General features: G+C 37.4%; 2 protein-coding genes across 2 annotated transcripts; one reads left to right on the top strand and one right to left on the bottom strand.

The window, feature by feature from the left end:
• Nucleotides 1-1,320: 1,320 nt before the first annotated feature.
• LOC150018291 (olfactory receptor 52E8) lies at nt 1,321-2,268 on the bottom strand. The gene has a single exon (XM_090267698.1). It carries the CDS (start codon nt 2,260-2,262, stop codon nt 1,321-1,323), a length of 942 nt encoding a protein of 313 aa, XP_090123824.1. The 5' UTR covers nt 2,263-2,268.
• Nucleotides 2,269-14,310: 12,042 nt separating this feature from the next.
• Nucleotides 14,311-15,252, top strand: LOC150018290 (olfactory receptor 56A4-like). The gene has a single exon (XM_090267697.1). The coding sequence runs from the start codon at nt 14,311-14,313 to the stop codon at nt 15,250-15,252; it is 942 nt and encodes a 313-aa protein (XP_090123823.1).
• Nucleotides 15,253-15,314: the final 62 nt, after the last annotated feature.

Here is a 15,314-nt window from a genome sequence, read left to right as displayed (position 1 = left end):
GGGAGAAGGGATGGGCTGGGAGGGGGGAGCAATGGGGGAAAAATGGGACAACTGTAACTAACTAACCAAAAAATAAAATTAAAAAATAAAAAATAAAAAATAAATAAGACACATTAGCTTGGGAAAATCTCATAACAAATACATAAAGTATGACACCAAAAAATACCATGTTCAACTTGTTTTCCTAGAAATAGATTCTGAGATGAAGCGGTCATATAGATTTATCAAGAAGTAGTCTGGAGATGTAAACCTTTAAGGAAGTTTAATTGCACAGACAGAGGGGCTGATTTGTTCCACATTGTGGGGTTTTTTATTGAATTTATTGGGGTAAAGTTGGTTCACAAAATCACAAAGGTTTTAAGTCAAAAGCTGAACAAAACATCATCTGCACACTGCATTGTGCCCTGATCACCCAAAGCAAAATCTCTTCCTGTCCACATTTCATATTTTCCTCCCCTTTTGCCCACTTCCACCTACTCCCACACACCTTTTCCCTCTGGTTATCACCACACTATTTTCTGTGTCTATATATATATATATATGAGTGTGTGTGTGTTTACCTAACCCTTTTCCCTTCTTTCATCTAGCCCTCCAAGCTTCTCCCCTCTGACAGCTGTCAGTCTGTTCCATATATCCATGACTCTGTTTTGTTTCTATTATGTTTTAATATGCACATGTTTAGTGATGAATTATAAAAAACATTTATGTACTTATTGACAGTTCATATATTTTTTTAAATGTATTTACAATATTGTATCTATTTTTAATTGGGTAATTTGACTCATTTTATAATTAAACTGTGAGTTTTTTAATATATTTTAAGGTAGATCCTTTATCATACATACACATGATGTGTATTTCCTCCCAGACTATAGCTTACTTTTCCATTTTATTATTAGTCTTTGGAAGATAATATTTTTTAATTTTAATAAATTCCAATTAATCATTAAAAATGTTTTGCTATTGTAGTCTTATCTATAAAATTTTGTGACTAATATTACAATTAATTTTTTAAACATATTTGTGCCTCTTGTATTTAGTTCTCTGATCAAGTGTAGATTAATTTTCTCTATGGTGTAAAGTAAGGATCTAAATCCATCTTTTAGGATGAAGACACAAAATGTGCCAATCCAATAGTATCATTAATGTACATATTATTAATTTGAAATAATACAAGCTGCAACTCAAAGATAATTAATGTTATTGGTCTCCATACTCTTCTTTGTCTTCCTCTTTTCTACTTGGTTAGACATAAGGAATCTATTTTTTACAGTGCAGGAAACAAGAGTTCTATTTAAATATTCCCAGGTCTATGACCAGTTAGCTCTCTGTCTTTAGGAAAATCCTCATAACTCGTGCCCTAATCTGCTTGGTTCTGACCCCATAGATTACAGGATTGAGGGCTGGTGGAACAACCACATATAGGTTGGCCAAGAAAATGTGGACATATCGTGGAATATTGTGACCAAAACGGTGTGTCAAGAAAGAGAAAAAGGCAGGTATAAAGAAGGCTAAGATAACATCAATGTGAGAGCCACATGTGTTGAGGGCTTTGAGTCGAGCCTCCCAGGAAGGTAGGCAAAAGACTGCATAGAGGATCCTAGTATAGGAGAGAATAATTAGAAGCACATCCAATAATAAGAGAGAAATGTTGCCAACTCCAAACATTATATTTACTTTGATGCTGGCACAGGCCAGGCGGGCAATGTCCATGTGCTCACAGTAGGTATGAAGGATGGTATGATGCCCACAGAAGGGCAGCCTCAGGAGAAGATACACCAGTGGGGCCACCATGCACAGGCTCCGCAGAATGGCAATGCCTGCAATAATGCTGATGAGTTTGCTGGTGAGGATCGTGGTATACCGAAGGGGTTTACAAATGGCAATGTAACGGTCAAAGGCCATGGCCACCAACACAATGCTTTCCATAGCAGTAAAGAAGTGGATGAAGAACATCTGAGAAAGACAACTTTCAAAAGATATATTCCTGAGGTTGAACCAGAAGATTCCTAGCATTTTGGGGATGGTGGCTGTGGACAGGCCCAGGTCAATGGAGTCCAACATGGCCAGGAAATAATACATGGGCTCATGGAGACTTTGTTCAGTCTGGATCACAAACAGCACAGCAGCATTCCCAAGAAGTGCAATGAGATACATGAAGAAAAAGGGAAAACCAATCCAGACATGCACATCTTCCAGCCCTGGGATGCCCAGCAAAAGGAATGAGGAAGGATAGAGCCAGGTGTTATTAAGGTTAGACATTCTTTATGCCACAGTTAGTTGTTGTGTCTATCAGAAACAATTATTGACTTCCCATTAGTGACTCCTGTTCCGCTATCCATTTGTCCAGATTCCTGACAAAATACAAAAGAACATTTTAATCCCATTTTGTTCCTATTTAGAAAGGAGGTTAAATAATGATTTTCTTCAACACTGTTAAATTCTTTAAATTTTTTGAGGGACTAATCTTAATGTTCTGGTCAAAACAGGATGTGATGTGATAGGAATGATAGTTAAAACCATGGTGGTATTCATATTATAAGGTAGAAATGTATTAAATCAACATTTTCTACCCCTTGAACTTATATAATGTTAGATGTCAATTATTTCTCAATTCATTAAAAAAAGAAAAGAAGATTAAATGCACTCCTCATGTTCTGCTAGCCTCTCCTGAGCATCATATGGAACCAGGACTAGTCATGCTACCCTGATACCACTCTCTTAAATAAAATAAAAATCTAATATAAGGGAGAGCAGGCAGAAATAACTTCCTCTGCATAATGAAAATTCAAACTCCGGGGTATAAGCAGAAATAAATGGAAAGAATAAATTCTAGAGTATTCCACATAGTTTTGCTTATGTGCATTAAGATTTCATTGGTATTAATAATCTGGGCTAATCTCCTACTAGGAAATCTAGGAACCTCAAAATGTAGAGTGCATACTACTGTGTGCATGTGTGCATGTGTGTGTATGTTCATTTATTTTTATGTGTGTCTGTGAATAGTAGATGGCCTGGTTCTTAGATAAAAATTAACAATTTATCTTAATTTATTCATATGCCTGGAAAAAAATTCTGCCACATAGAAGTTCTCAATTTTAAAAGTTTATAAATAGATTACTTGATTAATAAGAGACAGGACAGCAAGCAATTTCAATGTCATATTTTATAAAATAAGTAACAGATCATAATTTGTTTCTCAAAAAAAAGTTACCATCAGATTTAGAAAGTGGATAATAATAATAAGAGATAATTGACAGAATATTTTGAAGCTATGATGAAATATGAAGTGAGAAATTATTTTAATCTATATAAGCTTACCATTTAGAGAGTGCATAAGTAATCACATCCACTAAAGAAACTGTCCAGATATAAATCAGATGGGAGGGGGAGACTACATATTCTGGGCTAGGAAACTTAAATATATTTATGCCTTATATTCATGGGGAGAGGGCAGAAGCATTTAGTATATCCTAAAATTTACTTTCCACAAAGATTCTATTTAGTTCTCATGTCTTCATGGATGTCTTCCTCAGGAAAACATGAAAAGAGGAATTATCAAGTAACTTTATGTTATAGCACTCGTCCAGAATATGTGGAAATTCTGAACTTATTTATAGTACATTAAAATTTTGAAGCACACAGGAAGATGCTTATTGCTGTATAATTTATTTGGGAAAACTAGTCATACAGAAGATGTGTCAGTGATTGAATGTGGTGTGTACAATTGTACAGAAAGCTTTGATTTAAATTTAGGAATACTTGATGTTGAGGAAAGTCAGAGTTGACAGCCTTCCATCAGAGATAAATGCATAGATAGTACATCCTACTTTAAACTTATGTCAAGGAAAATGCCATTCTAACGGTGCTCATTTGAAACTTATGAAGAGTAGCAAAACTGAGAGATAATTTTACAATTTGGAAAATTCTCTCAGAAAATATATATTGTGTATGTGTGTGTGTGTGTGTGTGTAGAGTTGGATGGCTAGGGTTGGAGAAGAGAGAACTGTAAGTCTCAATTTTGTAATTTGAAAATGATCAAAAATAGTATCCTGTATTTTATTAGTGGAGAATATATAACTTAAATAGAGAAGTGATTCATCTATGTATTAGCAGTTATTTAACAATTTGAATACATTTTTGAATAAAACTAGTCACATGATCTCAAGGAGATGACTGAGTAGTAAGGAACATAAAATTCTAAAGGTGAAGTTTGAAAATTGTATTGTAAGTACTATGCAGAAGTATGCACAAAATGTTGTAGGTGAAGAAGTGGGTCAAGAAAAATTTCAGGGAAGAGGTTAGGCTAATACTATGACAAAGAAGAAAACAAATTTTATTCTAGGTGGAGTGAGGAGTAAGAAACAAAAATGAAAATAAAAGCATAGTGACCTGTCAAGGCATAAAAAGGGAACCTGTCATCCTCTCAATGACCTTATCCAGAAATTCAGTAAATTGATGACCAGCCTCCTAATTGTTTGGTGTCTTGGTCACTCTTGATGTTTCATACAACAGAAACTTTTAAAATAAAATATGGTTATATCTCAAAAAAATTAACTTATTCCATTTATTTCTGTGGATTTTCTAGGAGGGTTTGAAAATTGGTGTTTCCCTCCTCTCTGAGAGAACATTTTTAGTTGGTAAACATTTATAAAGCAACCAATCACTAATCATTCTATACTGTATACTGACCTATTATTTTGTTTCAACTTATATTCCTATATCTTCCAATCTCTGTTGGGTTTAGAAATAATATTGGCTTCCTGCCCTTCATTTGATGTCCTAACTCTTAGGAGCTATCTGGGACTATATCCAGCTCTCCACAGTCATTTCCTCAATGTGGGATCTTCTTACCTGATGTTATTCCACCAACCTCTACCATATGCTAAATATGCACATTCCCATTTCCTGAAAATGAAGATCATAAAAGGAAGACATAATGTACATTTATTTCTCATTCTTCTTTAATCTGCAGTCTCATGGCCATCCTGCCATCCTTTATTCAGATGCTTCAACATCCTAGCCCTGGGTCTTATTTTTACAAGTCTATCCCTCAGGGTCCTGCTTCAGGATTCACTTATTCATGACTTCAACATTCAAAGCATTTATTGATCACCTTTACTATACCTAACACAGTTCTAGAAAATAGATGAAACATGTCCATGTCCTCCCTCTTTTTATTAACATCTCTGCACCTGCATGCAGGGTCAGAAACAATAGGTACTGATACAGGGTACATTGGTGCCTCTCCTTTCATATCAGCTTTCACCCTTTCATTTTGTGTGTGAGATTATGCACAGTCATAGGTATAAGTACAGGTAGGTAAAAGTGTAGTTTCAGAAGCTTATGAGTGTGCATTCTCTCTTCATCTTATCTTCCTCATTTTCACTTTTCCTCCATCTTGGTGTAAGCTTACACCATTATGCTATTTTTTATAACCCAACCATAATATGACTTACCTTAATCTCTAAATCTCTAAGAAAATTCTCTTAACATTTTCTTGGCAGGCCCTTTATTATTCTGAGTAGAAGGTATCTTTGTTTTTCTTAAAACCCCATGTCCCCTGGGATGGGAACTAACAGTACCTTAAAGATACAGCCTCAGAGAACTGTACTTATATAACCTATCTGAAAGCTCTCAGGAAATTCCCTTTCACAGGATGCATCTTTATTTGGACTGACTCAAAACTCACTCACTGTGAACAGCCTTTTCCCTGGGCTATTAGTCAAAACAATCAATAAAAATTATTTAACATTGCAACTTCTTGAAGCAGGAATGAGAGTTGGAGCTAACAAGACATTGACCAAAAAACTTAAAAGCACTATTGGTGTGGCTTTCAGATAATTGGGTGTTGTCCCCCAAAGCAAAAGATCACAGGTTCGTTTGCCACTCAGGGCACATGCCTGGGTTGCTGGTTCTATCCCCAGTTGGGTTGCATACAATAGGCAACTGATTGATGTTTTCCTCTCACATTAATGTTTCTCTCTCTCTCTTTCTCCCTCAGTTTTTCTCTCTCTAAAAACAAATAAATAAAAATCTTTATTTTAAAAAGCTTAAAAGGCAAACTTGGGGAATAAATTGACCACACAGAGTCGTTCAAAGTTCTGAAGTATTCTTAAACTAGAAAGCTACACACATGGAAATGACTATGCATGGGCCCAGTGAAGACCTGATAAATCTCTAATCTGTCATCTCTGACTGACTTTGAGGTAATAATATTAAAATGTCAAATGTAGCTCATTCTACTAGAAAATATATGGTGAATTCAAAAAATAATTTCACACACACACAGACTGGGATTTGTTGTTTATGTTACAGAATGTATATAGTTTTACTTTTTTATGGAAAAATTTTGGGTGATTTTGGTTAATAAAATTATACAGGTTTCAGGTACAATTTTATAATACATCACCTGTATATTATATGTTCACCATCCCAAGTAAAGACTCCTTCCAATACCATTTACCCTCCCTTTACCCTCTTCTATCTCCCCTACTGTCTATCTTGTAATCATACTGTTTTCTGTATCTTTGAGGGTCTTTGTTTTTGCCTAATCCTTCCCACATTTTTCACCCCATACATATTTTTAATAAGAGAACTTCAGAAAAACATCTCTATGAATATAGATAGAAAATTCTCAACAAAATACTAGCAAATCAAATCCAACAGCATATTAAAAAGGATAATATACCATGACCAAGTGTGATTTGTTCCAGAAACAGAAGGTTTATTCAATATAGCAGAATCAAATGATGCATTATACCACACTTAAAAAATGAAGGCAAAAACACATGAATCTCTCAACTGATGCAAAAAATTGATAAAACCTAGCTTCATTTTGTGATGAAAACATTTGACAAAGTGGAAGTATAAGAAAACTTATTTAACATGGTAAAGAGCATTTATGAATAAAAACTACAGCTCATGTCATATTCAGTGGTGAGATTGAAAACTCTCTCCCTAAGTTCACAGACAGGAAAAGGATGTCTGATTTCACCTCTGCTATTTAACATTGTACTAGGAGTTCAAGTCAGAACAATTAGGCAAGAAAAAGTCATTCAAATTAGGGGGAAAAAAGTAAACTATCTCTATTTATTAATGACACAATCTTATCTATTTAAAAATTATTTAAAATTCACAAAAAATCTATTAGAGCTAATAAAAAATTCAACAAAATTACACAATACAAGATCAACATATAAAAATTAATTGTATTTCTATATACCAGCTATAATTAATTGGAAAAGAAAATTGAGAAAACAATTTTATTTCCAACGGCATCAAAAACAATAAATTAGAGACTTCTAGCCAAGACGGAGGCCTAGACAGACATGCTGCATCTCCTCCCCCAACTAAGAAGGACTGCAACTACCTCAAAACTAGAGACAACCAGAAGTTCCAGAAAATCGAGCTGCATGGAAGTCCAACAAACAAAGATATAAAGAAGAAATATTCATCCAGACAGGTAGGAGGGGCGGAGAGGATGCAGTGCGGTGGCCATCAGAAAGTGCAGTAACACATTAAAGTAGGAAGGGAAACCTGGGAGCACTCCCAGCACCAGACCAGACTGCACAGCTCATGGTTCCAGTGCCAGGGAAAATAAAGCCTCATTGCTTCTGACTGTGAGAACCAGTGGGGTTTGGGGTGGAGGAAGAAACCACCAGTCTCTCAGCAGAGTCCACTTGTTTAGAGGGGCCCCAAAGTCCTAGAACATCTTCAGACCCATCCACTCTGGGAACCATGGCCAGAATAACAGCTAGAGAGTTGCCAGTCCCATATGGGAAGTGGGAGAAGTGCCTGAAAAAGGAGCAGGTTCTGAACAAGCAGCATTGTTCCCTCTCAGATCCCTCCCCCACATACAGCACCACAACGTTGTGAATAGATCACCCTGTACTAATGAATACCTAAGACTCCACCCCTTACAATGTAACAGATGTGACAGCTCTACCTAAGACACAGAAGTAAACAAACACAAGAGCCTGTCAAAATGAGGAGACAGAGAATATGGCCCAAAAGAGGGAACAGACCAAGGTACCAGTGATAGAAATAAGCGAGGAAGAGATAGCCAATCTAAAAGAGGAAGAGATAGCCAACCTAGCAGATGCAGAGTTCAAAACACTGATGATAAAGATGTTCACAGACTTGATAGATATGCTTGAGTATGGCAAATGCATAAGGGAAGAAGTGAAGGTTGTACTAAGTGAAACAAAGAAAAATCCACACAAAGTTAATGGTGAAGGGAAGGTAATCAGGGTTCAAATCAATGATTTGGACCATAAGGAAGAAATAAACAGTCAACCAATACAGAATTAGGAAACAAAAATTGAAAAAATGAGGAGGGGCTTAGAAACCCCTGGAACAACTTTAAACATGTCAACATTTGAATTATAGGGGTGCCAGAAGGAGAAGAAGAAGAGCAAAAATTTGAAAGCTCATGTAAAAAAATAATGAAGGAAAACTTCCCAAATTTGGTGAAGGAAATAGACATACAAGTCCAGGAAGTACAGAGAGTCCCAAAAAGCTATACCCAAAGAGGATCACAACAAGACACATCATAATTAAAGTGCCAAAGGTCAAAGAGCAAGAGAGAATCTTGAAAGCAGTAAGAGAAAAGAAGAGTTACTTACAAAGGAGTTCCTATAAGGTTATCAACTAATTTCTCAAAAGAAACTTTGAAGACAAGAAGAAACTGGCAAGAAGTATTCAAAGTGATGAAAAGCAAGGACCCACAACCGAGATTACTCTACCCAGCAAAGTTATTATTTAGAATGGAAGGGCAGATCAAGTACTTCCCAGACAATGTAAACTAAAGGAGTTTATCATCACCAAGCCATTATTATATAAAATTTTAAGGGACTTATTTGAGAAAAAGAAGATCAAAACCATGAACATTAAAATGACAACAAACTCAGAACTGTCAATGACAGAATCTACAAAATTTAAAAAACAAACAAACTAAGCAAACCAGACTAGGAATAGAACCATAGGTATGGGGATCATTTGGAGGGTTATCAGCTGGGAGGAGGAAGGGGGAGAAATGGGGAAATGGTGCAGGGATTAAGAAGCATAATTGGTTGGTACAAAATAGACAGGGGGGTGTTAAGAATAATATAGGAAAGGGTGAAGCCAAAGAATTTATCTGCACGACCCATGGACATAAACTAAGGGAGGTGGGATTGCTGGAGGGAAAGAGTGTACTGGGTGGAGGGGAGCAAATGTAAAAGAAATTGGGACAACTGTAACAACATAACCAATAAAAAATACTAAAAGAAAAAAAGAACCCAAAAAAGATATATTGTTATCACTATTATTATTACTAATGTAATTCTTAGTATGATTTAAGTTTTGCAGAAACTATTCTTTGATGTACCACATGTCTAACCTGTAGTATAGCACTTTGTAAAAATAAGGTCATAATGTTTGTTCAATGAAATAATAAAACAATTTTATTATATAAACAATGCTCTGTCAGAAGGTTCAATATCCCCATATTTAAGATGAATAAAAAATGTGCTTCCGAGAGATTATGAACTTATCCAAGGAGAAGTAATCCAGAAATGGTAGGACCAGGCTTCAAACTTAAGCCTCTAGTTGTCTCTTTGCCACATCTCCATGATTTGAGAGTGGAGAAGGATTATTTATTATAAGAAACCCTGAGGACCAGTGTATTTTGCCCAGTGTAAGCTGCATGCTGTAGCAATATACTTTTACTGAATAATGACTTGCTCATGTAATAGTTTTCTTCACTGAGCATATTAATAAAATGTATTTGATGTTGCCAAAGTTTTTGAGGCTTCACCCAGGATCTCTTGGTAACAAATTAGAGGTAAGGAGAGGATTTAGTGCATAAAAGGAAGGAAATTACATTCCATCTACATCCCTGCCTGGCAGTTATCGGTAGAAAAGTGTAAGACCTAGAACCAGACTCCACTTTCTCTTCTCTTTCTAGGATTTCTGTGCCCAAAGCCAAAAAATACTAACTTTAGCTACAATTTCTGTTTTCTAACTATCATCTAGAGACCTTCTTCACAAAAGGAGCTCTTTTCCAGGTCCTCTGTGCATTATTCAGAGCAGTGGAGGTTGCACTGGTGACAATCACGTCGTTTTCCAAAAAAGAAAAATCAAAGCCAAGTGTGGTTCTATGGAAGATGAGTACTGTTAACATTTGCAGTTTCTATAACTGTATTTAGGAAACAGTTTAGACAAAATACAGTTGTACATGGAAGTACAACTTAGACATGAGACTACAGGTATTACAAAGTCACTGTCAGGGATTTGCTTGGGACCAGAACTCTAATGCTCCCGTTGCAAGAGAAGGGCTCAGAGGAAAAGTGCTCCCTGTCCTTTTCAGTTAGTTGTCCATGGTCCATGCTTATCTGAGATGTATGCTCCTTTGATTGTTAGGGTTGCTCTTCTATCATCTCCCTCTACAATTACAGTGCTGAGAGTGGTTTATCCAGTTCTTACCCCCAGGTCTATTGACAGAAACTTTTCCTGAGGAATTCTCATTACTCAATTTTCCCCCTTTCTTTTCTCAGTTTCTTTTTCTTTATTCAGATCCCCAAGAGCCTTTGATGTCTCCTACCTACACTCTATTGACAATGCTAAATTAAGTTTTTTATAATATACTCTTGAGAAATAGACCACAGAGATTCAGGGTACAGGTACCTCACAAGGGAACATGTCCTTTGAACAATGGGGAGGGAAAGCCCATAGTGGAGCCAGGGCCCATAAAATCAATCTTTAGAGCCCTTGGAGGGACCAGTTTAGGTGCTTTTTCCAACAGCCAAAAACAACAGTGGTGCAACCTTCTTAAGACGGTGAGTCTCAAGCTGGGTCCAGGGAAATTATAAGAAGGAAGACAATGCTAACAGGAGGGACATTTGGGAGCCTAGTATGTACAGGAAATTGAACTTTTTCAATAGGGCATAGATGCCAAAGCTGCCAAGATACTGAGATCTTGGTATAAAGGTGAATGGCACAGACTGACCCAAAGCTGCTATTTTATTCAGAGTTGAGTTTAAGTCAAACTGTGGGCATACAAGTGCCGTGGGTCCAAAACTTCTATAGGCTTATAGACTCCCACCCATGTCATGACTAGGAGTTCAAGATTGTGTGCCTGGTTGGGTCAGAATCTTCCTTTTTTACACTAGTCAAATTCTTCTATGAGCCAAGGTGATCACTCCTTTTCTAGGCAATCATAGCTGGGATTAGATCTTTTACTGTTATTTAGTTAATTCAGTACTTGTCTGACCTTCTGAGACTATCAATATTTTATAATCAAAGAATATGTTTTGTTCATTCGTGCTTAAAACAAGAAACCACTACAACTTATTTGTGAATATCAGTCCATGAATGCAAACTAATAGCACTAGAATATTGTAGCTGGAAATACTGCCCAGATAGCCAATAAATCCTCATTTCTCAAATCAGGAGGACTCAGTTTTACAGAGGAGAATACAGACAGAGAGGAAAAATGGTCCCAGCTATTAAGAAGTTTTAAAAGAACTATTAAACAGAGTTGAAAGTATATTACTGCCTGAGAGAATATACCTGTGCTACAGAAGGTTTGAAAAAGATATTTCTTCTCTGTATCAATTAAAAGATCCTCTTTTAAAGGTATTTTAAACATGTTTTAAAGATCCTCCATGACATTCTTGACTTCAGCCTCTCTCTGCCCCCTCAACCTTTCTTGCACCAAATTCTGTAGCCCTCCCACCCTTCAAATGCATCCTTTCTTCTCCATGTGCATGACCTTCTTTCAGCTCTTAATCACTTCTTCTTTGGACCATTCAGGACTCACTACCTTCTGTGTTATCCTTTGTCCCATCTATAGCACATTACTCCTCTGTTTTAAATCTTCTGTGGTTTCTAACAGTATTCAAAACAAGCCTACCAGCTGGACCTCACATAGCTGCAGATGCCACTGCATACCTTTGATCGTTGTCTTCTGAATCTCTGCTCTCCTATCTCTTTCCCCCAAAGAAGTCAGATCTGCAAGCCCCTACACTCATCACTAATCATTACTGAGCATCCACCTAGACAGACCTTTCTTCTCTTACCATTCTACAAGGATATTCACCAGGTGAATGTTGTCTCTTTTTATATCCTTATCTGATGCTCTCATCTTTTTGTAGCTCTGAGCCTAATGGAACTTCAGGAAATGATAGCCATTTTATCTCCCCATGACAATGGCTTAAATTTAAATATCAAGTATTTATTTCATCAATGAGCAAACTAGATACCACAGAGTTTGAATAGATATCAAGGGCATAGAATGAGTTTAAGAGAAAGATTTGGAATTTATCTGAAGCCAACTATTTAATCATAGCACACTGCATTATTTGTCTGTACTTCTGACTCTCTCCTACTGTTTCTAAGATTATCTTTATTAAAGCCACAACTATACTGCATTACAGTGCTTTCTCTCAATTTTCTCCTATTTGTTAAGTTCTCAGAAAAGTTTTTCTAAATCCATGCTGCATATTAATATACCTAACATTAAGATCAGGTATAGAGAAGGCACTCACTTATTTTCTGGCTTATTCAAATAGGTGGAGTGACTCTGAAGATTCAGGAGTGAGGTTATTAGAAAGGAGAAGCCTTTTAAGGAAACGTGGGTATGTTGCCTATTTCTCTTATCTCTCTGATTCATACTAAGGGCCATTTACCTAATTACTCATGAAACTACAAGACATAGTTGATACATAATTGTCCCCATCCAAGTTTTAACTCCCGAGTCTTTTGTTTTTTGAAGCTCTATAAGTGGGTGTGCACATGTGTGCATGTGTGTGTGTGTGTTTGTACTGTATTTGAAAAGTCTGGAATATTCAAAATGATAGCCCTTGGATCTTATGTTTTCTGGCAACTAGAGTCTGATGTCTTCTCATTCACACTTCACCCACATAGAGGAGACAATTAGATGGGATGGTTGAGCAGCATCAGTAATCCCAACTATACTGGTTATATGGGTACTGGGCTCCCTCTCTCCTTCTGTCATGACTCCCTGCTTTTTTCAGATTTCTTTTCTGTGACAGCCATAACTGTTAACCAACCTAAATTTGGACACCCTGCTCTTTGATTAGCCATAATAAAAATAAGACAGTACCAACTAGAGAAACAACTGAAATCAAAGCAGATGAGTTTACAGAACATAGATTCCATATACTGAAAAAATTGGATCCTGGCCCCAAGGAATTATAGGCAATTTTGCTTACCAGGTACTTGGATTCTTATGTAGGTTTATATGCCTACACTCACACACTAGCTAGCTTCCATTCTGCCTTTGGTGAATTCCCTGCTGTATCTCTCAGTACTGACTGTCTCTCTCACCATATTGGGAAATTCAGAGGCCCTTCTAAAGGATCCAGACAAAAGAAGACATGTTGAAACTTCACAAAGACAGACAACAGCAGATAATCCAGTAAGAGGATAATAAACACTATGCCTTTAAACTGGAATCCTCTTTGGGGCTGAAAGAAATCACTGCCTTGGGTAGGGTCAAGGGCTCCTCTACCTCTAACCCAATATTTTCTGATGAGTGAAAATATAGAATCTCAATGTCAGTCTTTGCCCAATTTATTAGAGTAAGGTAACAGAGCTCTCCATATGGCTACCCCTTCTACACTGAAGGAAGGAAGGGATTAGTTAAGGACCTGTTCTGGTTGAGTCTAAATTCTGTGTGGTGGCTGTAAGCATGGACACTGAGTCAGATTCCCTGGTCCTTCATTGCTTACTGATTCACTGATTCTATTCAAACTCCTCTGCTCCCTTTTATCTATACCCTTTCATTATCTGTGAAATTAGTATAACAGTATTAACTACTCTTACATGTTTTTTAAGAGATAAAGTAAGATCGTGAATATAAACATTCTGCATAACACATGACATGTGTTCAGTTAAATGTTAATGGACAACGGGGAGGGATATGATTGTGAGAGAAGGGATGGGCTGGGTGGGGGGGAGCAACGGGGGAAAAATGGGACAACTGTAATTGAAAAACAAAAAAATAAAAGAAAATAAATAAATAAATAAATGTTAGTGATGATTGATGATGGCGATAATTTGAAAACTCCATTGAAGCAAGGATAATCTGAAAATGAACTAAATATATAACAAAGAGATGGTTAAATAAATGTTGGCACATTTGTCAGAAAAAGTTAAATAAAAAAATAACTAAAACTTCATTGAGACAAGATCCTCAATGGAAACTGAGTTCCACTGTAACTAGAACATATACTTTCAATGATAACATATTCTGTTCTGCATTTTAAGGGACTCTGAATTCCTAGTTTGTACAGGATTCTATACATGACCTCTCTCAGCAACTGCTCCACTGCTTCAGTCTCTGAATTCTTCCTTATCTGCTTCCCTAACTACCAGAGTTGGCAGCACTGGCTGTCCCTGCCCCTCGGCCTCCTCTTCCTCCTGGCCATGGGGGCCAATGCCACCCTACTGATCACCATCTGGCTCGAGGTGTCTCTGCACGAGCCCCTGTACTACCTGCTCAGCCTCCTCTCTCTGCTGGACATCGTGCTCTGCCTCACCGTCATCCCCAAGGTCCTGGCCATCTTCTGGTTTGACCTCAGGTCCATCAGTTTCTCTGCTTGCTTCCTCCAGATGTTCATCATGAATTGCTTCCTTGCTATGGAGTCCTGCACATTCATGGTCATGGCCTATGACCGCTATGTGGCCATCTGCCACCCACTACGATACCCGTCCATCATAACTGACCAATTTGTGGCTAGAGCTACTATGTTTGTTATAGCCCGGAATGCCCTGTTTTTTCTTCCTGTTCCAATCCTTTCTTCCCGACTCAGATATTGTGCAGAGAACATCATCAAGAACTGCATCTGCACGAACCTCTCAGTGTCCAAACTTTCCTGTGGTGACATCACCTTCAACCGGCTCTACCAGTTTGTGACAGGCTGGACCCTACTGGGCTCTGACCTCATCCTTATTATTCTCTCCTACTCCTTCATCCTGAAAGCTGTGCTAAGGATCAAGGCTGAGGGTGCTGCAGTCAAGGCCCTGAGCACATGTGGTTCCCACTTCATCCTCATCCTCTTCTTCAGCACAGTCCTGCTGGTTCTGGTCATCACTAACCTGGCCAGGAAGAGAATTCCCCCAGATGTCCCTATCCTACTCAATATCTTGCACCACCTGATCCCCCCAGCTTTGAACCCCATTGTTTATGGTGTGAGAACCAAGGAGATCAAGCAGGGAATTCAGAAATTACTGAGGAGGCTGTAAGAACTAAAATAATTGAGATTTGACCTTGGGAATAGAAACTGATAATGGAGACTAATTTTCAT

Source organism: Furipterus horrens, unplaced genomic scaffold, assembly GCF_987537825.1.
Source record: "Furipterus horrens unplaced genomic scaffold, mFurHor1.1.pri manual_scaffold_2, whole genome shotgun sequence".
Classification (NCBI taxonomy): Eukaryota; Metazoa; Chordata; class Mammalia; order Chiroptera; family Furipteridae; genus Furipterus; species Furipterus horrens.
Note: the sequence above shows the minus strand (reverse complement) of the source record. Positions and strands in the feature narration are given on the sequence as shown.